We start from the raw sequence: 24,814 nt of genomic DNA on the forward strand, positions 1-24,814 counted from the left end.
GAGTCTTTGTGTGTTTTTGGTATCAGAGTAACTGTAGCTTCATAAAAGGAATTTGGCAATGACTCTTGTGTTTCTATATTGTGAAATACATTAAGCAGTATAGATATTAGGTCTTCTTGGAAGTTCTGGTAGAATTCTGCATTGAAACCATCTGGTCTTAGCCTTTTTTTGGTAGGGAGGTTTTTGATAAGAGTTTCTAATTCTTTGCGACTAACAGGTCTATTTAGATTGTTCACCTGTTCCTGGTTTAACTTTGGTAAATGGTATTTATCTAAAAAAGTGTCCATTTCTTTTACATTTTCCAGTTTTGTGGCATACATGCTTTTGTAGTAAGATATAATGATTCTCTGAATTTCCTCTGTGTCTGTGGTTATGTCCCCTTTTCATTTCTGATCTTATTAATTTCCAAATTCTCTCTCTGCCGTTTGATTAGTTTGGATAGGGGTTTATCAATCTTGTTGATTTTCTCCAGGAACCAGCTTTTTGTTTCATTGATTCTTTGGATTGTTTTCTGTGTTTCTATTTTATTGATTTCAGCCCTCAGTTTGATTATTTCCAGTCTTCTACTCCTCCTAGGTGAGTCTGCTTCTTTTTTTTCTAGAGCTTTCAGGTGGGCTGTTAAGTCTCCAATGTGTGCTTTCTCCGTTTTCTTTAAGTGGGCACTTAGTGCTATGAGCTTTCCTCTTAGGACTGCTTTCATAGTGTCCCATAGGTTTGAGTATATTGTTTCTTTATTTTCATTGAATTCAAGGAAGACTTTAATTTCTTTCTTTATTTGTTCTTTGATCCAGGTGTGGTTCAGTAGTTGACTGTTCAGTTTCCATGAATTTATAGGCTTTCTGGGGGTAGCATTGTTGTTGAATTCTAACTTTAATCCACGGTGATCTAATAAGACACAGGTGGTTACTAATATTTTTTTGTAACTGTGGAGGTTTGCTTTGTTAGCAAGTATGTGGTCAATTTTCGAGAAGGTTCCCTGAGCTGCAGAGAAGAAGGTATATTCTTTCCTATTTGGGTGGAATGTTCTATAGATGTTTGTTAAGTCCATTTGATTCATTTCCTCCATTAATTCTCTTATTTCTCTGTTAGGTTTCTGTTTGATTGACCTGTCCATTGGTGAGAGAGGAGTGTTGAAGTCTCCTACTATTAGTGTGTGTGGTTTGATGGCTGCCTTGAGTTTTAGTAATGTTTCTTTTAATACGTGGGCGCTTTTATATTAGGGGTGTAGATATTCAGGATTGAGACTTCATCCTGATAAATTGTTCCTGTTATGAGTATAAAATGTCCCTCTCCATCTCTTCTGATTGATTTAAGTTTGAAGTCAACTTTGTTAGAAATTAGTATGGCCACACCTGCTTGTTTCTTAGGTCTATTTGCTTGATAAGCCTTTTCCCAGCCCTTTACTCTGAGTAGGTGCCTGTCTTTGTGGTTGAGGTGTGTTTCCTGTAGACAGCAGAATGTTGGATCCTGTTTTCGTATCCAATCCCTTAGCCTGTGCCTTTTTATAGGTGAGTTGAGCCCATTGACATTAAGTGATATTAATGACCAGTGGTTGTTAACTCTGGTCACTTTTTTAGTAGTAGTTTGTGTGTTTCCCTTCTTTGAGTTGCGCTGGTGAAGGGTCTCTAGATGTCTGAGTTATTGTGGTCATTGTTGGGCTCCTTGGTTAGTGATTTTCCTTCTATTACTTTCTGTAAGGCTGGATTTGTGGCTACGTATTATTTAAATTGGTTTTTATCCTGGAAAATTTTGTTTTCTCCATTGAGAGTGAACGATAGCTTGGCTGGGTATAGTAGTCTGGGCTTGCATCCATGGTCTCTTAGTTTCTGCAGAACATCTATCCAGGACCTTCTGGCTTTCTTGGTTTCCATAGAGAAGTCAGGTGTAAGTCTGATAGGTTTACCTTTATAAGTAACTTGGCCCTTTTCCTTTGCAGCTCTTAATATTCTTTCTTTATTCTGTATGCTTTGTGTTTTGATTATTATATGGCGAGGGGATGTTTTTTTTTTTTTTGATCCAGCCCATTCGGTGTTCTGTATGCTTCTTGAACCTTCATAGGTATATCTTTCTTTAGGTTGGGAAAGTTTTCCTCTATAATTTTATTAAATATATTTTCTGGACTGTTGAGCTGCACTTCTTCTTCTACTCCTATTATTCTTAGGTTTGGTCTTTTTATTGTGTCCCATATTTCCTGAATGTTTTGTGATGAGAGTTTGTTAGACTTGCTGTTATCTTTGATCAGTGCATTTATTTTCTCTATGTTATCTTCAGAATCTGAGATTCTTTCTTCTATCTCTTGTATTCTGCTGGTTATGCTTGTTTCTGTAGTCTCTATGCGTTTACCTAGATTTTCCATGTCCAGCCGGCCCTCTGTTTGTGTTTTCTTCCTTGTCTCCAATTCAGTTTTCAAGTCTTGAACTGTTTTCATTATCTGTTTGATTGTTTTTCCTTGGTTTCCTAGGGTATCATTCACTGCTTTATTCAATTCTTCAAACTTTCTGTTATACTTCTCGTCTATTTCTATATGGGCATATTTTACATGCTGTTTAAGGATGTCAATCACTTTCATAAAGTCCATTTTTTCTACTTCTTCTTAATTAAGGTGTTCATGTCCTCCTGTTGTGAGTTCGCTGGGTTCTGGTGGTTTCATATTGTTTTTCAGATTGTTGGGTGAATTCTTGCATTGGTGCCTGCCCATCTCTTCCTCCGAATGCTCCCCTAAGGATCTTCTTTTACAGGATAAGGTCTCCTTGCCCACTGATGTACCTTCCCAGTGTTGGCACTCTCCCGTGATGGCTCTTTAGGTGCCCCAGTGATGACTCTCCTGATGCCGAGATCAGATCTCTGTGCTGGTTTGGTAGCTCATAAATAAAGTGCCTACCTTGCTTGCTGCAGGCAGGCTATTGAAACAAAGGAATTCCTGCCTGCCCCGCTGCCCTCCAGATTCGATCCCAGCGCCCAGACAGGCTGATCTGGGTGATGTTATATGCCCAAAGACAGCAGGGAGGCAGAAGTGGGGAGGGTTCTAGATGCAAGCTGGGTGAGATTGGAAGAGAGAGGCAGTATGCAGGAGTATAGGCCCTGCAGGAAGTAGTTCCTTGTCCCTGGCAGCTGCCGTGAGTCAGAAACTCACTCACCCCAGAGATGGTTCTCTTGGTGCCCAGATCAGATCTCCATGCTGGTTGGGTAGCTCATAAACAAAGCGCCTACCTTGCTTGCTGCAGGCAGGCTATTGAAACAAAGGAATCCTCGCCTGCCAGGGTGCCCTTCGGATTCTATCCCAGCGCCCAGACAGGCTGAGCTGGGTGATGTTATGCGCCCAAAGATGGCAGGGAGGCAGAAGTGGGGAGGGTTCTGGATGCAAGCTGGGTGAGATCTATATCCATTTTTTTTAAAAAAAAATGTTTTTCCAGACCTTTTTTCTTGGATGGCAAAGGCAAGGGGCAGGGAAGATAGGGGCTTTTCTCAGAGTGTAGTGTCTGTACTAGAGTATTCTAGGATAGTAAGAATCACAGATACACTGAAAAATCCAGGATCCAATTTTAATGTGGTGTGGGCTTTATACAGGCTGGATGCCACAGTGGTCCCTGGTCAGCTTTGAGAGTGGAGCTAAGTTTTCAGCCTAGCAACTCTGAGCTTGAATTTGAATATGAAGGGGGTTAACATTAGAGCCTGAGGTGCCTCTATAAGCTAAGAGTTGTGTTTCAATTTTATTTGTTCACATAACTTTTATTTCTTTTTTTCTTAATTAAGAATATCTCCAGGAACTACTGTTCCACAGAATGAATTTCGAAAACTATTGTTTTATAACAGCGATTGTCTCTGTAATCTGTCTTTTAAAAAACAAATTTAGAAAGTTTTTTTTATTTTCAGGAACAAAGGTGATTCTTTATGGTTTTCCCCCTGCTATTGAATGGAGAGCTTGCCATTGTCTTGGAGGGAAGTAGCCTTTCAAGTACTTAGAAAGCTAAGTACCCCAAAAAAGATTGAGAGTAAGAAATGTCCATATGAAAGGGATACCAGTGTTCTTATATGTGTACTATCATTCCATATTTTAGAGGCTAGAAAATAGGTGGTGTTCTGTAGTAGCAGTAGTAGAGTAGTAGTAGGTCTCTCTCTCTCTCTCTCTCTCTCTCTCTCTCTCTCTCTCTCTCTCTCTCTGTGTGTGTGTGTGTGTGTGTGTGTGTGTGTGTGTGTGTGTTGCCTTTTAGCCATGTAAGTCCTAGTACTAGGCCAGGCATCATGATGGTGCATGCTTTTAATCATAGCACTTCAGAAGAGGTTGATGGATTTCTCAGAGTTTGAGGCCAGCCTGGTCTATAAAAGTAAGTTCTAGGTCAGTCTGAGATACATAGTGAGACCCTGTCTTAGGGATGGGGAGATACAGGACTAGATCTGGGGGAAATGCTGGCATCTTATTAGTTCCTATTCTGCTGCTGAAGCCAGCAGAAATTGACTTGGGTGGATATGATCATTAAGTTGGAACAAGTGCTATTTAGTGACTTCTTTGGCAGCAGTCAGAAAGCTGGTATTTAAGATCTTGCTTTGAGGGTAGCTGACATCCGTTCTACTCATCAGATCCCAGATATTTAACACTCCTTTTTGTCTTTCCTTATGAACCTGGCATCAGCAGCACTGTGAAACAGGGTAGATTGATTCAGAACAGGAACAACTTAATTACGGTGTGGTCCTCAAATTGCATAGTTCATAGTTCCTTTGGAGTGGCAGTCAGAAAAAGCATCATATACCTGAGTATTGACTTATATTTCACTTGTGTTGAGTTCTTAATGCATCCCCCACCCCCGTGAGCCCGCTGGAGCCAGTTCTTTAAATTGGTACTTGTCTATTTTACTTAGAAACAAAGATGGAAAGTCTGAGCTGGACTTTGATACAGATCAATATGATATCCTAGTATCAGACTTCGATGCTGAAGAAAAGGAGATTGGTGGTGTTCCCTCCAAGCCGCCAGAAACAGAGTATTCCCTACGGGTGAGTGAGAATAGTCCTTCAGCCGTGAGAAGTACGATTTCCTATAACGTGAAAATATCGTATAACAGAATTGAAGCGCAGGTGTGTAGAGATGATGCTCTGCTGGGATATCTTTTCACTGTCTACGCTAAAGCAGTTCATGAATATAGCTACTTCCATCTCGGAATGGTAGCTAATGCACTGTGAAAATGCACAGTAACTCAGCCAAGTATTTGCAAGCGAAGTTGGCTGGTGATGATTTGGGGAGATATCTGTAGAGTTGGTGATATACATAACAATTTGCCTTTCACAAATCTATAGGCATTTTGTAGTGTTCTATATATGAAGCCGCGGATGAAGATTTTTCTGCGGCAAAAGAAGGTGACTACCCAGATGATCGCTAAGAGCCTTGCCGATGTGGAGCATGATGTGTATACGTCTCCCTTCACCGTATCCTTCCTTGCAGTTGATGTCTTCATTCTGGGGTAAATCTCTCTATTGGTATGCAGCCAAAACCCTGCCTTATTCCGATTCAAAGTTGTGTGCTAAAACAGCCAAAATTGTGGGCTGAAACATTACCATTGAAGGAATAATTTTTTAAGTGTTGGTGCACCAGCTTTATCAGAAACTGACAGATTATGAAATAAAAGTCACAATGAGTTTGAAGACTGTGGCTCAGTTATATTTTAAAATCTAATATTGATTTACTTATTTATATATCTTAAGACAGGGCCTCTCACAGTATTCCATACTGGCCTGGAACTCATTGTGCAGCACAGGCTAGCCTCAAACTTGAAGTGATCCTCCAAATCTTTTTTATTATCTATATTTGTTTTTAAATCCTCCCTGTAGAAAGGCAGTCAGATTTGAGAAGCCCATCCATAGTCACTCCCATCACATTTGATTAAAAAGTTTTAGTTGGCGTTGTTCAGCTTACAGTTTATGTTGTACTTGGTCCAGATTTAGACTTGGATGCGAATTAGTGAGTGGAAATTAAAGGTATTTCTAGGAGGAGATGAATCACCCTCAAGCTCGGCATGGATTTCCTGGGAACTTTTCATAATGACAGCCATCCAGAAGAGCGCTTGCTCATTTTCTACACCTCATTGCACTGCAAGTGGATGTCACATACTAGGGACATTCTGGCGATGAGTTATGCTAATTAACCATTGTCATTGGTGTTGGTGGGGGGATAGTCTTCAGAAGACAGAGAACTCAAGTATTTATGAAAACTTGCTTTTTTATTTTCTAGTAACTAAAAATACAACTCTTGGCCCTATAGACATGTTCTCTGCATTTTTCAAATCAAGACATTATTTTCCTTGGTCTTTTTTCTTACTGCCACAATTAGAAATTGTTCATTTAAAATAAACTGTGTAGTTAGTACTCACAGTGGATTTTTTTCCTTTTTGGAAACACATACCTTCTCTACTAGGAAGTTTTCTCTTAAAGCCCTACATAAACTGTGTAGATAGTACTCACAGTGGATTTTTTTTCCTTTTTGGAAACACATACCTTCTCTACTAGGAAGTTTTCTCTTAAAGCCCTACATAAACTGTGTAGTTAGTACTCACAGTGGATTTTTATTCCTTTTTGGAAACACATACCTTCTCTACTAGGAAGTTTTCTCTTAAAGCCCTACATAAACTGTGTAGATAGTACTCACAGTGGATTTTTTTTCCTTTTTGGAAACACATACCTTCTCTAATAGGAAGTTTTCTCTTAAAGCCCTACATAAACTGTGTAGTTAGTACTCACAGTGGATTTTTTTTTCCTTTTTGGAAACACATACCTTCTCTACTAGGAAGTTTTCTCTTAAAGCCCTACATAAACTGTGTAGCTAGTACTCACAGTGGATTTTTTTTTCCTTTTTGGAAACACATACCTTCTCTACTAGGAAGTTTTCTCTTAAAGCCCTACATAAACTGTGTAGTTAGTACTCACAGTGGATTTTTTCCTTTTTGGAAACACATACCTTCTCTACTAGGAAGTTTTCTCTTAAAGCCCTACATAAACTGTGTAGTTAGTACTCACAGTGGATTTTTTTCCTTTTTGGAAACACATACCTTCTCTACTAGGAAGTTTTCTCTTAAAGCCCTACATAAACTGTGTAGTTAGTACTCACAGTGGATTTTTTCCTTTTTGGAAACACATACCTTCTCTACTAGGAAGTTTTCTCTTAAAGCCCTACATAAACTGTGTAGTTAGTACTCACAGTGGGTTTTTTTCCTTTTTGGAAACACATACCTTCTCTACTAGGAAGTTTTCTCTTAAAACCCTACATAAACTGTGTAGTTAGTACTCACAGTGGATTTTTTCCTTTTTGGAAACACATACCTTCTCTACTAGGAAGTTTTCTCTTAAAGCCCTACATAAACTGTGTAGTTAGTACTCACAGTGCATTTTTTCCTTTTTGGAAACACATACCTTCTCTACTAGGAAGTTTTCTCTTAAAGCCCTACATAAACTCAACTTAGAGTCAGGGCTAGCAAGTGAGCTCGTCATTTATAACTTCACCTTGTGTAGGTTAAGACTGTAGTGCTGTGCATTTAGCAGAGTCCTTCCAACTGCATGTTTTCCTGCTTCTATTTTACAATATGTCCCTTTCCCGAGCGTGGATTCTTCCTGTTGGGGGTTTTTATCAGGCCGACTTCAGTGCTTCTTTTCTGGATTTCTCTCAGCCCCTCTCCTGTGAATTCAGTTATCTTCTCACACTACAGTTCTAGCTAAACAGCATCACTGTTGGCGTGACGGAAATGAAATCCCAAGGACTGGAACTATTTCCCTGATTTATTTCTTCTTCGGTCATCAGAAAAGCCGTACCGCTCTTCTCTGTGCTCTGCATACAAATTCCGTACATTTCCCCACAGGGTACCCTCGGCCCATTCCTCACGATTTTAAATGTGTACAGCAAAAAAAATAATAATAATTTGACAATCATTATCATTAAAATGTCAGTTTTGTGGTGTGAGAGTTTTGATTGATTTGGGAAAGTAGAAAACTTAATTTATTTCTTTTGTTTTGTTTTGGAATAAGATCCTATTTGAAGTTTGTCTTGAGTTCCTAGAACCCAGAAACTTGATATGTTCTGAGTCAAATATTAGAGTACTAGGTTTACCAGTTGTATCACATTTCCCATCCTATCTAATCCATTTATCATATGGTATTGATGTACATAGCTTGTCATTTACAGAGACTGTGTAAGGTATTTTTTTTTATTTCTGTGACAGATAGTAAGAGAAACTAAGGAAAGAAAGGTTTATTTTAGCTCATGCTTTCAGAGATTCAGTCCATTGTGCAAGAAAGAGACGGTGTAGCTAGCTCACAAAAGTAGTTGAAAAAGTAGAGCAAGCAGTGGTGGTGCACGCCTTTAATTCCAGCACTTGGGAGGCAGAGGCAGGTGGATCTCTGTGAGTTCGATGCCAGCCTGGTCTACAAGAGCAAGTTCCAGAATAGCCAGGCTGTTCCTGTCTCAAAAAAACAAAAATGTAGAACAAGCGATTGCTTGTGTTTTTAAATACCTTCTTGAAGGTTTACATTGGTTCACATGTAATGACATTTGGTGGAAATTTTGTTTTTATAATACTTTTCTTTTCTCCTGAAACCTCTAGTGTTTGTCTCCTTAATGATTTTCTTCTCAGAATAAGCAGGTGAAAATCACTTTTGGATTCTCTTGCAAATACCATAACCAGTTTGGAGTAATGATGTATCATAACAACCGCCTTATTAAGGCCTTTGAGAAGGTGGGCTGCCAGTTAAAGGTGAGTGGCTACTGTTGCTTTGTCATAGAGGCCTGCAAAGAATGGGAAGAGAATCGCAGGGATGTCAGATTCATTAATGGTTTTCATCCCCATGTCATGTCATTTATTAGATTCTGATGCTGAAACTCTGCATCAATAGACAAGGAGTCCTGTGTGGGAAAAAAAAAACCCTGTTATTTCTCAGGTGCTGACAGGCCAACTAGGTATCTATTCTTAAAGAGTAGAATTCTGTCCCACCATGTGTATCAGCTTATTAACGTGTCAAATAGCTCTAATTATTATCTTGTGGTGACAGTAAAGGTATATTGGAAGGTTCATAACATTTAGTGGTTGGAAATCAAGATTTGTGCCCTATCTATAAAACATATCCCTGGGTAAATCAAGTAATTCCTTTGAAGTTCAATTTCTATGCTAGAAAAGTGGGAAAAGTTTTATTTATCTTCCTTTAAGTTTAGAAGGTTAAAAGGGATTGATTGTGATAAATGATACGAAATATTTCCTAAGCCAAGTACCACAAATGCTACCATTATCTTTGATGCTTTAATGATCATTTAGAGTAGTGATTTTTGCAAGCAACTGTTTCATTCCTGGTCTGAAGATCAGGTGGCTGATACACAGTGGATGTCACACTGCTTTGTGTGACATGGTAGGACAGTTGTCTAAGCCCCAGGAGAGCTGACTGTGAGGCCTTGGTTTTTCCTGTTACATCATCTTTAAACAACTTCTGGTTATGTGTCAGGAAAGAGTAAAGCACACTTTAAAACGCCCAAATCTCTTGCACTTCACCTCTGACTCTGGGAGTTCCTTGGTGCCTTGTCTATGTGTGGAAACGCCCTATGTTATAAGATTCGGTGTGCTGATTACACCACACCTCTAGTTTCTGGAGAAGGCTTCATTTCAGTTCTGCAGAGCATTAGTATATGGTCTTGGTTTTTTAGTAGTGTAAGTTCTTTATTCCAGTGAACTTCTTGGCAGTCTTAGAATATGAGACACACGACAAGTGAAGTTGCGTGGATGAAGTATAGATAGTTACTATAGCTGAGGAATTCTAGGGATCTGTGAATCATTGTTTGAACAATCTGAGAGACAGAAAGGGGGTGGATCCAGATGGGCGGGGAGGTAGAGGAGAACTGAAGGACTGGGAAGAGTAGAGGGAGGGGAAACCATAACTGGGATATATTACATGAAAAAAAGTCTATTTTCAACGGATAAAAAAAGAAAAGAAAAGAAAATCTATGCTGTTGCACTGGTCAGGATCCAATCTATTCTAAGTGTTCCTCAGCATCTTCATGGCCTTTCCTTACCCATGAATACTGTGTAACCTTTTCCATTATTTTTTGGAATCAAAAGGAAATGCCTCTGGGCTGTCAATAGTAATGTGTTGAAATTAACATTTTCTTCTAAGCCAACTTGTGGAGAAGGTGTGGGAGTAATTGGAGTCATTGAGTGCAATTTCCTAAAACCTGCCTACAACAAACAAGACTTTGAGTATACCAAGGAGTACTGGTGAGTCACGCTCAACCTCAGATCTTTCTGATAAATCACTCAGGTACTGTTCTGCTCTCTGCACTTTCTAAAGCGCCGCTAAAAGCCAGATGGAGACGCTAACTCACAATGGCTTCTTCAAGTATATTTTCCAAGATTAGAGATGAGTTTGCTCTTTCTCATTTTACCTTTAGAAATTACCAAATATAGAAGTATTTTGACAAACTATTTCTGGTAAAGTGAAGGACCTTGTCTTTCATTACAGCACATTTTGGGGAGAGAAATTGAAATTTGCCCATCAGTTTTCTAGACGCCAGTGAACACTTTCAGACATGTTAGAACAAGGAAGTGCTCTCATGGAAGCATCTAGGGAAGACAACATAGCTCAGGATCAGAAAGGAACTTGACATTGACATTAAACCAATAGGGATATTTTGGGAATTAAAGAAAGGAATTGTTAAAATCGGGCTGAAAATAGGTTTGGGGTTTAAGATACAGCTCAATAGTAGAATGCTAGCTTAGTACGCAGGAGACCCTAGATCTGATACCTCTTATGTGTTAGGTAAAGGACATAGGATGAAAAATTAGAATCCTTGATTGTTATGAACACATGTGGTATATGAAAATGTGAAACTTAAATACACATAAATAACTAATGTGTATATGCAAGCTGAAGAGAATCTTTATTTGTTTGTTTATTGTTTTTCAAGATATTATTCCTCTGTGTGCCCCTGGTTGTCCTGGAACTCACTCTGTAGACCAGGCGAGCCTCAAACTCACAGAGATCCACCTGCGTGCGCCACCACTTCCTGGCTGAGGAAAACTTTTAAATATGCCTAAAGAAAATCAAGGAAAGCTTCACAAAACAAATTAGATTTGAGCTTAAACTTAAAGGAAAAACTGGTGTTTTCTCGGTGAACTAATGAGAAGGGTACTCTAGAGCAGTGTTTCTCAACCTTCCTGATTTTGCGACCCTTTAATACAGTCCCTCATGTTGTGGTGACCCCAACCATAGCATTATTTCACCACCACTTCATAACTGTAATTTTGCTACTGTTATGAAACATAATGTGAATAGTTTTGGAGATAGTTTGTCAAAGGGGTTGAGACCCCAGGCTGAGAACCACTGTTGTGAGCAAAGTAGAGTATGGGTAATGGCACAGAAAAGCCAGGGATGTTCTTGGGATGTGAAGAAAGAGAAGATGGGAGAACATTGAGTATCATTCAATTTAAAATCCCAGCAGTATTTTTTTCTAAGAGTGGGAGGAAAAAATCATTTCTCAGAAATATTTTCTGTGATCCAAGCTACAACAAAATTAATTAAATGTTCCTTCATTTAATTGAGACTGCAAGAGTTTGAGATGCAGGATTTGACAAAGAGATAGCAATTTGAATGGCAATTCCAAATTAATTTCAGCACAATTGGGTTTTAGTCGCTCAGGCTTATCAGTGGTTATGGCAACGGTGTGCTCTGGAGCCAAATAAATTAATCATTTAAATGTGAGTCTGACCCATAATGAAGACCTTTAACCAAGACTTATCTCCTAAATGTGAAAGTTTAGAAATAACATTGGTTTAATGGAACCAGATATTCTTTCTTTTGAGTGAAAGTGATGAATTTATGATAATTACCTAAATAATATTTGTGAAGTTCAAATGTTAGACATTAAAATGTTTTAGCAGCTTTCCATATTATTGTTGCCAATGTACCAACCATAAAAATCTATATTTTTTCTTTTGAATACATTAGACATTTGGCTTTGGATGCCTAGTTTTTGTATGATGAATCTGAGGTGATTGTAGAGAGTTCACATAAAGGCATTCTATAAGCATGTAGGATTTCTGCTTTCGTAATTTAATCGTTACTGCACATTTATTTTCGTAAAAACAGAATGGCAGCACTCGCATACATAGAGCTTTGTGCGTAATAAATTTGCCAGTTCAGGCATCATTGCTATCTCTTTTTAAAATATTTATTTTTCTTTTATGTGTATATTTCCTGTGTGTGTATAAGTGTATCATATGTGTGCCCAGTGATGGTGCATGGCAGAAGAGAACAAGTCCCCTGGAACTGACCTTGCAGACAGTTGTGAGCTGCTGTATGGAAGCTGATAACAGAACCTGGGTCCTTCTCCAAGAGCAGCAACTACACTTAACACTGACTCCTCTATCTAGCCCATTTTTTTTAAAGACAAGACCTCATATAGTTTATATGTCTCATATAGTTCATGCTTGCTTCAAACTCACTATGTAGCTGAAGGTAGCTTTGAATTCTTGTGCTTCGGCCCTACAGCTCACAAGTGTTATGATGAAAAGACTGAATCATCATGCCCTATGCCTTTATGCTGGGAACTAAACCCACATACGTAACTGGAAGTTTCTCTCCCGCACGCTAGATCCCAAATAATCACTCTGAGGTTTAATATTAATTACAAACTGGTTGGACTGTTGGCTCAGGCTTAATATTAACTAGCTCTTACAACTTAAATTAACCCATTTTTACCGTTCTATATTTACCACAAGGCTTGTAGCTTTTTACCTTTAGCTTTCTTCTTGGCCAGCTGCTGGCATTGCCCTCTATTCCACCTTCTTTCTCCTTCTATCTCTGCTGGGATTTTGTGCCTAGCTGTATTCTGCCTTGCCATAAGCCAAAGCAGCTTTATTCTTCAGCCAATAAAGGCAACACATTTACAGCATACAGAAGGCTGTCCCACATCACACATATATAAGCACAAATCTATTACTGAGTTATATCCCCAGCCCTATTGATGTTTATCTAAACTTCATACAAAATAAGAAAGATTTTAGATAAAATCATGGGAATTTGAAAACAAATATGGGGGCATAGACTGCTAATCCCAACACTCAGGGTCTATGGCAATGGGATTGTGAATTCAAGGCCAACCTGGGCTACAGAATGAGTTCTTGGGCAGCCTCATCTACATAGCAAGAACCTCCATTTCCTTTGTCCCTGTCAAAAATCTGAATTTGAGAGGATTAGACAATATTGCTGTCACAAATTCCTGTGACTGTTACAAAAGTAGAAATGATAAAGGAAATATAAGTTATTATACTACTAAAATATCTACAAAGAAATAATCGTAATACATCACTATGAACCATCTGGATATTAGATTTTAGCTATAAATATCATGGTTGAAGCTTAAAACATTTTTAGAGTCAATTTCACCTTAAAAAATGCAATCAAAGCATATTAACTGAGCAAGCCATTAACACATAACACAGTGACTAAGTTTTGTAGAATCTTCCAAAGAATTTCAAAACAGAGTTGCTTAAGGGCTTTGCATTCTGTTTGTAATAATAGATCATCACCACACATTAAAAACAACTAAATAGCAGTAAAATGGCTCATAGACCTCTTTGGTGCTGTGCAGGGAAAATGCTCTGATGAGACAGATAAGGAAAGTTTTAGGTAGATGATGTGATTTAAGGTAGCCTTAAGTGGATCTATGAGTTCATGACCATCCTGGTCTATGGAGCGAATTTCAGGACAGTCAAGGTTGCACGGAGAAACCCTGTCTCAAAAAAATGCAAACAGACAAAAGAGATATTCCCTAAAAGGTACAAGACTAGAGCTGTAGAGAGATGGTTCTGTGGCTAAGAGCTCTGGCTGCTCTTCCAGGTGACCCAGATTTGATTCCCAGCACCCACATGATGGCTCACAACTGCCTGTAACTATAGCTCCTGGGGATCCAGCAGCTACTTCTGGCCTCCATGGGCACAAGGGACAGATGTGGTGTACATACATGCGTGCAGAGGAAACACCCACATGTATAAATAAATAATAAACAATTAAAAGGATACAGGATGCAGAAAAGGAAGGGAATTCTAGTATAGAGTTGTGGCATGACAAGAACTCTAAAGGGGAAGTGGAGATGAGGTGATATACTAGAGTGAAGAAAATCAAACAAAGTGGATAATGTAGGGCCATGTCCTAAAGCAGAGACTATCAAGTATTTTCTGAGAAGGCCAGAGAGAAATATTTGGGCTTCTGTAGGCCACACACAGTCTCTTTCCAAACTTTTTAATTCTGTCATAGTATGAAAGTATACATTGACAGAAAGTAAAGGAGTGAGTATTGTTCCAGCACAGTTTTGTTCACAAAAAAAAGGCAGTGAGGGCTGGAGAGATGGCTCAGCCATTAAAGGCTAGGCTCACAACCAAAAAAAGGCAGTGAGTTCAGGCTATAGTTAGCACACACTTTTCTTAGAACCCTATATCTGAACTATGTGCCAAGTTATATCTAATGGATTCAGAGGAATCAGACAATAATTTACATTTTAGGGAAGAACAGTATGCTCAACTTCTGTCTGCAAGCAGCGGAAAGCATCTTCTATTGTAAAAATTTACCATAAATTTAGTAGCTTAATATAACACTAATTTACTGTGTTAGAGTTCTGTAGGTTAGAAGGCTTGACTTAGATCTCACTGGGCTAAAATCGAGGTGTTGGCAGGCTGTCTTCCTTTCTGGAGACTCTAGGGGAGAATCCGATTCCTTTTCTTTTCCAACTTTAGAGACTGCCAGCATTCCTTGGCCCAAGGCCCTCTTCTCCAACTTCAAAGTCAGCAGTGATGAGTTGCATCCTCCTTGCGTTGCATCATTCCGGTAACCCTGCTTCCATAATCACATTGCCTCCTCAGATTCTGACTCCTCTGCCTCACTCTTCCACACTTGAAGGCCCGTAGTTTCACTGTATCATTTAGAAGCTTTTCCTACTTTAAGGAGAGTCAGTGAGTAGCAGTAACTCTCTTACTGTGTATAACATAAGATAGTCACAGATTTTACTGTGTATAACCTAAGTTATTCACAGACTTTAGGAATGGGACCTAGCCATCTTTGAAAGACTATTATTTTATTTATCAGTCTGTCCTCTGATGCTTCAAGATATATTTCTTGCATTCAAAAGGTGATTGCCCTATTCCATCCCAACATCATCAAAATTTTCAGAGTCTTAAGTCTTAACTAAATGTCATCAGCTCAAAAGTATGTTAGAAGTCTTGACTCAGATCTCACTGGGCTAAAATCAAGGTGTTGGCACCTTGTCTTCCTTTCTTTTTCTGTAATCACATCGCCTCCTCTGAGTCTCTCCCTCTCCCTCTGTCCCTCTGTCCCTCTGTCCCTCCCCCCTCCCCCTCCCCCCTCTCTCTCACACACACACACTTTAATGCTAAAATATAATAGCAGGAGATGCACAGGACACCAGTTATATAAAAGTTCTGTGTCAAGTGGGGTTTAAATAGAAAAGAAAAAAAAGAGTTATAGGCACCAAGCAAATTCATAAATCCAGCTAGGCAAATTCCATTAAATAGCAAACACAAGACATAATTTTGTGGGACTTATAACACTGCCCCCATCACTAAAACTATGCCTTCAGGGCTATGGTTCAACTCTCAAAATTATCTGTTCATGAAGACTAGTATATTTTTACAGCAGAGTAGTTTTGTCAATTTTATCTTCATTAGAGTCTTTTTAGTTATTAATTTTATTTTTGTCATGATAATTGTAGCATTTTCCTTTTCCTCTCTCCAGACCCATATACTCCTCTTTGCTCTTTCAAATTCATGACTTCTGTGTCAGCAGTCATTGATACATACACGTTTGTATGCATGTATACATATGTGATCTTAATTACAGCCTGCTCCATCTGTATAACGTTACTTATAGGTATATAGTTTTAGAAATTCACTAGGATTCTTTCATTATATATTCTCCCCCGTTTATTCATGTCAATTGGAGCTGAAAGTGTTTGTGCTCCTGACATCTCAAAAATCTTGTAGGTCTTCCACGGATATGATGAATATTCATTCCATTTAACAAGAGGCTCTTGACTGATCTTCCCTAGACAATCTGATTTCTCTTCTTGGCCTCAGCTGAGATGGTTGTGAAGGTCTGTGAGTCACATGCTTCATATTCCCAGAGAGCCTCGTATGTGACTGGATATTGTGACCTTTTGATCTGACTGTGATAGTAGCTAATGATTGTCCAACCCTACTCTTCATTCACAGAGCTCACAGCCCTAACAATGAATCTGTACATTTTAATATCTTTTGTTATTTTGACTGCCTGAGAACATTCCAGATTGTCAAATTCTGATTCCTTTCCCATTATTAGTTCTTTTCATGTATCTTTGCTTTCCTGCCTTTTCCATTACCAGCCAGAGGACACAACTTGAGCAGTTTTTCTGGAGATCTCCTCAGCCAGATGTACAAGTTCAGCAGGTACAAGCTCTGTGTTCTGTGGATGTACAGGACATGTTTCTGCTAAGCTTTCTGTCACTATGTAGCTAGGATCATATTTCCGATTTTCCAGTAACGTGTGGGGTCATTTTCCCTGAGCCTTGATTAGAGCGGCTTTACCATCTGTCTTTCTAACTCTGTTTACAGTGATTTAGACAATCTTTAAGGCAATCTCTAGCTTCTTCTCTCCCATGCTTCTCCACTTTCTCCTGAGCCCTCATCAGTTTAGTTAACATCCATCCAGATATCGATTGCCAGTCTGCTTGATGCGATTTAGGCTCTGGCGTGTTTCTCAAACCTTTGCCAGATTTCTTTATTTTCCTTTTATTCTGTTTTTAGACAGGGTCTTGTGTAGCCTCAAGATCACTATATAGCCAAAGACAACCTTGAACTCCTGATCCCCCAAAATGTCCCAGGCTGCTAAATTTCAATTCCAAAGCAACTTCTTCATCTTTAGTTGTTTTTTCTAGTAGTACTCTGTTTCTAGGCACCACAATCTGCCATATTCTTTCCTACTGAATTTTTAAAAATATTTATGTGTATGTGCACACACGTGTGAGCATATGTAGGCTTGGGACCTGAAGATTGATAGCATGTTTTACCCACTGAACCAGATCGAGGGACCTGTATTCTTTTTGTCATATCATATTGCATCATATTTGTGAATTTGGGTTGACGCCATTTGGATTTAAAGTGATCATTGGTAAGGGAAGACTTCTGTCATTTGGCAGTGTGTTTCATAGCCTCTCTCATTTCCCACATTGCTGTGTTTTATGTTTAGGTGATGTTTTATAGTGGATTGTTTAAATTCTTTTCTTGTTTCCTTTTATATACACAATCTAGCTATTTTCCACAAGTTATCATAGAGGCTACATATAAGATGCCTCTGTCTCTTTCTTTTGGCTTTCGACTTCTACAGTGCCTACGATGGACCACTGGTGGTGCCTCACATGTCCTTCAGGCTTTGTTTCCATCTCCAGCTTTCTTTCTTATTGGTCATCAATTTTAGTAATTTCTTAAGGTTCCCAGATTCGTCTTTCTGTCCCACTTTGATGTAGGTGGGCCTTCTTTCTATGTGATGCTTTCATTGGTTAATTAATAAAGAAACTGCTTGGCATGATAGGTCAAAACATAGGTGGGTTGAGTAGACAGAACAGAATGCTGGGAAGAAGGAAAGTGAGTCAGACGCCATGATTCTCCTACCCAAGACGGACAGTGGTTAGACTCTTCTCAGTAAGCCACCACTTTGTGGTGGTACACAGATTATTAGAAATGGGTTAATCAAGATGTGAGAGTTAGCCAATAAGAGGATAGAACTAATGGGCCAGGAATTGTTTAAATGAATACAATTTGTGTGTTGTTATTTCGGGTATAAAGCTAGCCGTGTGGGAGGCGGGCGGGACGAAAAGCAGGCCTGCTAATCTCATCACTACACCACTTTTGAATCTACCAAGTGAATGGTCTGTTCTACATTTTATTTCAGTTCTTTTTAAAAAGTTTTCTGTCTCCTTTTTGCTATTGCCTTTTTTTTTCTTTTTTTTTTTTTGTGTGTGTGTGAAATATTTTAGGTTTATTTGTTGCAGTTTGAACTGGGAAGGAAAAGCTGCTTTCTCCGTTAAATGTAATTTGCCTTTTTTTTCAAAACCTCTTTGAACTTGACTTTATTCACACCTTCCTTGGGTTTTTTTTTTTTTTGCATTTTTAACCCAGAACTTTTTCAGTGACTGTTTATTTGGATTTCATTTTTCTTTGATCATACCATATTTTCTAGTTTCTTTGTATGCACTGTGATTTTTATAACAATAATTCTGGAAATTAGGTTTTCCCCCTTTCCTAGGATTTGCTGTGTTGTTTTTGTTTATTTGATGCCAGAGGTGTGGTAAGTTATCTCTGTACCAGAGACTTGGTAGAATGTAAACTTAAAATTGTCTCACTTGTTTTCTGAACCTGTATTTTCCCTGGAAATTCAAAGTGATGTTCTAATTTTCTATATATGCATATATGTGTGGTTGTGTATATGTATGAATGCATATGCTATGTATATACATATGTGTGTATGCTTTTTTAATATCTTCATTTTTAACATCTGGCTCCCCCCCAAAAATATATGAAGAGGTGAAAATAAAGTTTTATCGCTTTGAACATCCTGGACATCATTTCAGTTAGAGGAGAAACTTGTAATCATGGAGAATATAACAGAAAAGGCCACTTGCCCATTGTGTGATCTAAAATAGTAGCACTGAGAGCACGGAACACTATCCTTGAAGGATAGGAACCCTTTTCCCTATCATGGTTCTTATAAGTGACTTGGGAAATGCCTGAAGGATTCTCTGTCATGGCACTAGAAGTGGAGAATACCAAAAACAGAAATGGACCAAAATTAACCACAATTACCACCTAAGTGTTCCAAAATACTGATTGTTAAATATTAACTGGATTTGTTTCAGGTACTTATAACAGCTGTGCAGTAAAATGCCAAGGAAACATTTGCCCTATTAGTCTTAGTTCTCTGTGATCAGGCAGATTGTGCCAGTGCAGTTGGTATCTAGGCAAGGAGACCGATTCCACATGCCTCCTACTTACCTTCCCAGGATCCCATCACATTTTCTCCATCAAATATACCTTGAAGAGGAAAGAGAACATGTAATATGACTTGAGGGAAGGCATTGGTAGTAGGAGAGGGATGAATTAATCTAGGAACATGCCTATGGTGATTTTAGTCTTGTGTATGTAGTGAAAATCTAACTGAAATGGGTAAGGTGGCAGTAAGGAAGAGGTGTATGGAAGAAGAGATCCGCAAACATGCCAAGTAATGATCCCAAGGGTGGAAAGAGGCTTGAAATTTCTCAAGTGTATAGTGTTCCAAGTATGTGTACATTTGCATTAAGTTATAATCTTGGGAAATAGAACTTAATAGAAATTATTCATTAGATAAGAAAGCAAACTCAGATTCAGCTTCTAACAGCAGTGTTGTAGAAAAAAGTTGAAGAAACATTTTCCATGTTACTACTGTGCTGCTGTGGTTAGTATCTGCTGATGAACTATAATGACAGATCAAGCTAATGTTTGATTGATTTTTAATAGATAAGTTTTTGTGTATGAGCCCCTAATTTTTCTATTTGATCCTGAGTTATGTCCCTATAATCATCTGAAAATTTATTAATTCATCAGTATTTGTCCCTGTCCTCATTCTGTCATAGTCTCTAATAACAACAGCATACTCATTCCATGATTCTATAAGACTTGAAAAAAATCTAGACCATTCTACTTTTTTGGATCTTACAACCATTTTAACTTCACAGCCAGACTATCAAATAATTATGATGGTAACATTATGGTATTTTTTCGAGTATAGTTTTCATTATGGTTTTATTATAGGATGTATCAAAGGCAGTTGACCCTTAATTAGTTTTTTAAGTTGTAGGTATTCAAAATTATTCTGACTATTCTAAGTTGCTGGGTTCTGTTCAACAGGATCTTCTGAGAGATAAAAAATTATGAAAATGCTGGACCTTGACATACTCCTTGCATTTTCTTTCAGGTCGACAATAAATGCGCTTGCTCAGAAGCTCAATGCTTATTGGAAGGAAAAAACATCTCAAGAGAATTTTGAGAACTTACCTGCATCCAGGCCAGTACCATCAGTAATAAAATATAGAATGTGAAAGCATTAAGGGTAATGTCCTTCCATCAAATGGAAGAAACAAGGATAACGTAGTGTTTTTCACATCAGGAAGGTTGATTAACTGCAATAGGGAAAGCACAGGTACTAATTACATCATTTTACCTCTTCATTCTGTTTTAAGATGTATGTGGTTTGGATAATAGATGTGAAGGGCTTAATGTTAATGCTGTCAGTTTAGGAGAGACTAATACAGTGGGGAATTCTGGCCATTTAAAGCAGACACTCAGTGGAGAGTCAAGACCTACTCCTTGATCGTTCAAGCTCACTTGAGCTCTTCAGTGAGTCACTTCAACTCTCTGTGCTGAGTTAGACTCCATGATTTTAGAACAGTGCATGGCATAGGCTAGGTGTTCAGACATGTTGACAAACTTGCTACCTCTTTAGTCTTGATACATTTTATTGTGACTGAAAAGGTATTTCAGGGCAGAAATAGAGAACGAAACACAGTAGAGGGAAAGCAGAGTTTATTCCTTGTAGATATGGTGAAACAGATAAGCCAAGAAGACAGACTGCATAACAACATACACACAGTTAGTTATAACATCACCAAGATCAGCACAGAAGACAGACTGCATAACAACATACACACGGTTAGTTATAACATCACCAAGATAAACACAGAAGACAGACTGCATAAGAACATACACACAGTTAGTGATAACATCACCAAGCTAGATATCAAAGTGGTAGAGATTACACTGCCCTTCTCATATGAGGGGAGGCTTCTACGTTTTAAAATAGAAATTACTAGATTAATGTTTGGTGCAAAATTCTGTTTCAAATGCAGTCTGAATGCTGTATGTATATTTCTACATTATTCTAAAGATTTCAACTGATTTCAATCCATCATTTTTGCCAAAAAAAATTTAATTAAGATTAAATGATATTTGTTCTTTCAAATTAGCACTGATTAATGTAGTGAGACAGAAGTTCATATATTGCTGGGGCATGTAAGATCTAACAGCAGATTTTTTCCTTTTAAAATTATTATTTAATTAATTTATTTTGCATCCAGTTTCCCCCTCCCTCCTATTCTCTCACCTCTTCTTCACCCCGCAACTCAATCCACTCCTGTTTCTGTTCAGAAAGGTGCAGGCCTCACATGGGTATCAAGAAAGCATGGCATATCAAGTTGCCGTAAGACTAAGCACCTCCCTTTTATTAAATTAATACTGGGCAAGGCAATCAGTATGAGGAATAGGTTTCCATGAGCCAACTAAAGCATTAGAGACAGCCTCTTCTCCCACTGTTAGGAGTCCCAGAAATAGAACAAGCTACACAACTGTCACATATATGTAGAGGACCTAGATTGATCCCATGCAGGAGTTCCAGAAGTAGAACAAGCTACACAACTGTCACATATATGTAGAGGACCTAGATTGATCCCATGCAGGAGTCCCAGAAGTAGAACAAGCTACACAACTGTCACATATATGTAGAGGACCTAGATTGATCCCATGCAAGTTCCCTGGTTGTTAGTTCAGACTCTGTGAGTACTTATGACCCAGGATAGTTGATTCTGTGGGTTTTCTTGTGATGTCCTTGACCCTCTGGCTCCTACAATCCTGCCTCCCTCTCTTCGGCGGGATTCCCAAGCTCAGTTGGGCTGTGGGTCTCTGCATCTCTTTCCATCAGTTACTGGATGAAGGCTTTCTGATAACAATAGGGGTAGTCATCAATAGCAGAAGGCCATCCTCTCCACTATTGCTAGGAGTCTTAGCTGGGGTCATCCATCCTTGTAGATTTGTGGGAGTTTCCCTTATATCACGTTTCTACTTGATCTCCAAAAGCCCCCCTTTCCAGTCATCTCTTTCAATACTATCTCCTCATCCACTCCCAAACCCGGTCCCTCAAGTTTCCATCCCCACCTGCCTCCAGCCCACCCAGGAGATCTCTTCTGTTTCCCCTTCTCAGGGAGATCCATGAATTCCCCCTTGGGCCCTCCTTGTTACTTAGCCTCTCTGGGTGTGTGGATTGTAGCATAGTTATCCTTTGTTCTACAGCTAATATTCACTTATGAGTTAGTACATACCAGGATGATTTTTTTCTAGTTCCATCAATTTGCCTTCAGATTTCCTGATGTAGTTTTTAACAGCTGAGTAAATACTCCACTGTATGAATGTACCACATTTTTTTAAATCTATTTTTTAGTTGAGGGCCATTCACGTTGTTTCTAGGTTCTGGCTATTACGAATAAAGCTGCTATGAATATAGTTGAACGATTGAATGTCCTTGTGGTATAATTGAGCATCCTTTGTGTACATTCCCAAGAGTGGTATATATAGGTGGGTCTTGAGGTAGATTGAGAAACCGCCATATTGATTTCCAAAGTGGCTGTACAAGTTTACACTCCTACCAGGAATGTTCCCTTTGCTCCACATTCTCTCCAGCATAAGCTATCATTTGTGTTTTTGATTTTTGCCATTCGGTATAAGATGAAATCTCCAAGTAGTTTTGATTTGCATTTCCCTAATGGCTAAGGATATTGAACATTTCTTTAAGTGCTTCTCTAGCAGAAGAATTTTAATAATAGAGATTATTTATTGAATATTACTTAAGTTCCAGACACTATTCTTAGTTCCTTTCATGTAATAATTTATTCAGTAATCCACAGAACTCTCAGTATACAGGTATTATTACTTGGCAAATAGAAAGCCCAGCACACAAAGAACTTACACCCTTTGCACAGGATTAGCCAAGTAGAATACAGTAGAGCTAAGGTTCAAATTAAGCACCCAGGTTCTTGAAGCTACACTCTTCTGGAGGGGTATAGCAAGGGCAATATATATAACTCCTTTGACTTTGTATTTACTGCAGGCAGAAGCTCTACAGCCCTTCTTTCTGCCTGGGTTGAAGGATTCATCGTGGTCTGTTTGTAGCTGCTGCCTCTTAGAGTTCTTGTCCTCAAGAGTAATACAGGCATCTTTTTGCAAGACGTTCTTCTGTGCAAATGCATCTAAAACAAAGCTAACACAACCTTTCCTCTCCGCTCCACTTCTGCTGAAACTGCTTTCCAAGGGCTCCGGCTTTGTAGCTGTGTGAAAGTAGCAGACAGCAGAGGTCAGGCCTGAGCATAGAGCTTCAAGGTTGCAAGTCTGGAGCAACCTAGAGCAATAGGGAGATCCAAAAGTCTGCGAAAACTTGGCTAAATAGATTTTTTAAAAAAAGAGTATTTGAGTGGCACAAGTACCTTTTATTTTCTTCTTTATATAGTTCTCTATTTTATAGTTTTTCATAATGGGATAATGTTACTTTAAAACTAGTAATAAAAAAGCAGGACTTAATACAATGAAAAATGACTCAAAGAAGTCATAATAGAAGCATACCAGTTCATTGAACAGTCTAGTAGAAGAGCTGTAATGTGCAGGATACACAAAACTCGCCCTGGGAGTAAAGTGGGCCGGAGGTGCCTCTCTCCTCCCTGTGTGTTTTCATCAGCCTTGGTGCTCTCCGGTACAACTCTGCACACTATTTATACCTCCTGCTACATCTGCACTACTCTCTTCCATGGGGAAATGAATTCACTTTCATCTACAAGTGATTTGGTTGCACACTTCTGGAATTGATATTGAGGGTGGATATGCATTTGGAGAGGTCAGCCCTGGATGAGTTATCTTAATCATTTTGACCAATTGTTGGAGCCATCATTTATAGTTAGGAAATTTAACCAAAGTACATTGCCTTTTGTGATGGATGTTGGGAATAGCAACACAGTAATGTGATTGAGGCATTATAAACACGTGGTCTGATGTAATGCTGGAGTCAAACTCAGAACCTGTGCATGCTAGCAAGCTGCACACTGAGCTACATCCCTAAGCCCAAAGGGCAAGTTGTGAAAGTGAAAAGAGAAAGCAAAAGCGTTCAGGGAAGTGGGGAAAAGATTTTGATGACAGTGAGAGAAATTAGGAGTGTGCTCGGAAGTGGGGGAGAGATTTTGATGACAATGCTTCCTCTAAATACATTTAAAATTTGTTCAGTGACTGGACAAGGAAATAAAACAATTGGGTGAGATTTATTTCTTTATAGCAATGTATGATACACATACTTTTCTCAAGTTAATAAATCTCAGGGGTAAAACTAACTAACCTATTATTTTCTCAAAAAAGTTTCTAGAATAAATATTATTATCCTCTACAAATAATCGTAGATCAGTATGTTTTGTATCCACATCTGATATAGTTATCTAGATTGCTCTCAATACACACATTTCAGACATCAAAATTATACAATTTCTAGGCATTTTTCCACATAAAAGTTTTGTTTTCAGTTTTAGGACATACCTTTTAAATGTAGGACAAAGCCCAGAGCTAGGATCTATACAATAACATTTCTGTTTCTCCTCACCCAGGAAGATTCCCGACCAGACATGGGTACAGTGTGATGAATGTCTTAAATGGAGGAAACTTCCTGGGAAGGTGGATCCATCCACATTACCTGACAGATGGTTTTGTTACTATAATCCCCATTCAAAGTACAGGTAATTTCTAGGACTCAGTATTCTTTTGATGACTACTGATTTGTCTTCATATTCTACAGAACCACTTCATATCAAATCTGTCTTCTTTAGCCTGGCATTCGAGCCCCCTGTGCTGGCTGGTCCCATTTAAACTATGTAGCTAACCTTATTTTTCATTGTACTTTACCAAACCCCTACAAG

At 38.6% G+C, this 24,814-nt stretch overlaps 1 protein-coding gene across 2 annotated transcripts in view; it reads left to right on the forward strand.

The window, feature by feature from the left end:
- Positions 1 to 24,814, forward strand: part of Morc4 (MORC family CW-type zinc finger 4) — a 63,281-nt gene that overhangs the window by 19,084 nt on the left and 19,383 nt on the right. The window contains exons 6-11 of one of the 2 annotated variants that reach the window (XM_041646268.1): positions 4,857 to 4,989; positions 5,290 to 5,418; positions 8,610 to 8,729; positions 10,135 to 10,235; positions 20,014 to 20,116; positions 24,510 to 24,634. In XM_041646268.1, the coding sequence (XP_041502202.1) occupies positions 4,857 to 4,989; positions 5,290 to 5,418; positions 8,610 to 8,729; positions 10,135 to 10,235; positions 20,014 to 20,116; positions 24,510 to 24,634 (711 nt within the window). The remainder of the gene's footprint in view (positions 1 to 4,856; positions 4,990 to 5,289; positions 5,419 to 8,609; positions 8,730 to 10,134; positions 10,236 to 20,013; positions 20,117 to 24,509; positions 24,635 to 24,814) is intronic. The other variant, XM_041646269.1, reaches the window with a different exon arrangement.

Source organism: Microtus oregoni, unplaced genomic scaffold (genome assembly GCF_018167655.1).
Source record: "Microtus oregoni isolate MIOR12 unplaced genomic scaffold, Mior012 000127F_ref0000509, whole genome shotgun sequence".
NCBI classification, from domain to species: Eukaryota; Metazoa; Chordata; class Mammalia; order Rodentia; family Cricetidae; genus Microtus; species Microtus oregoni.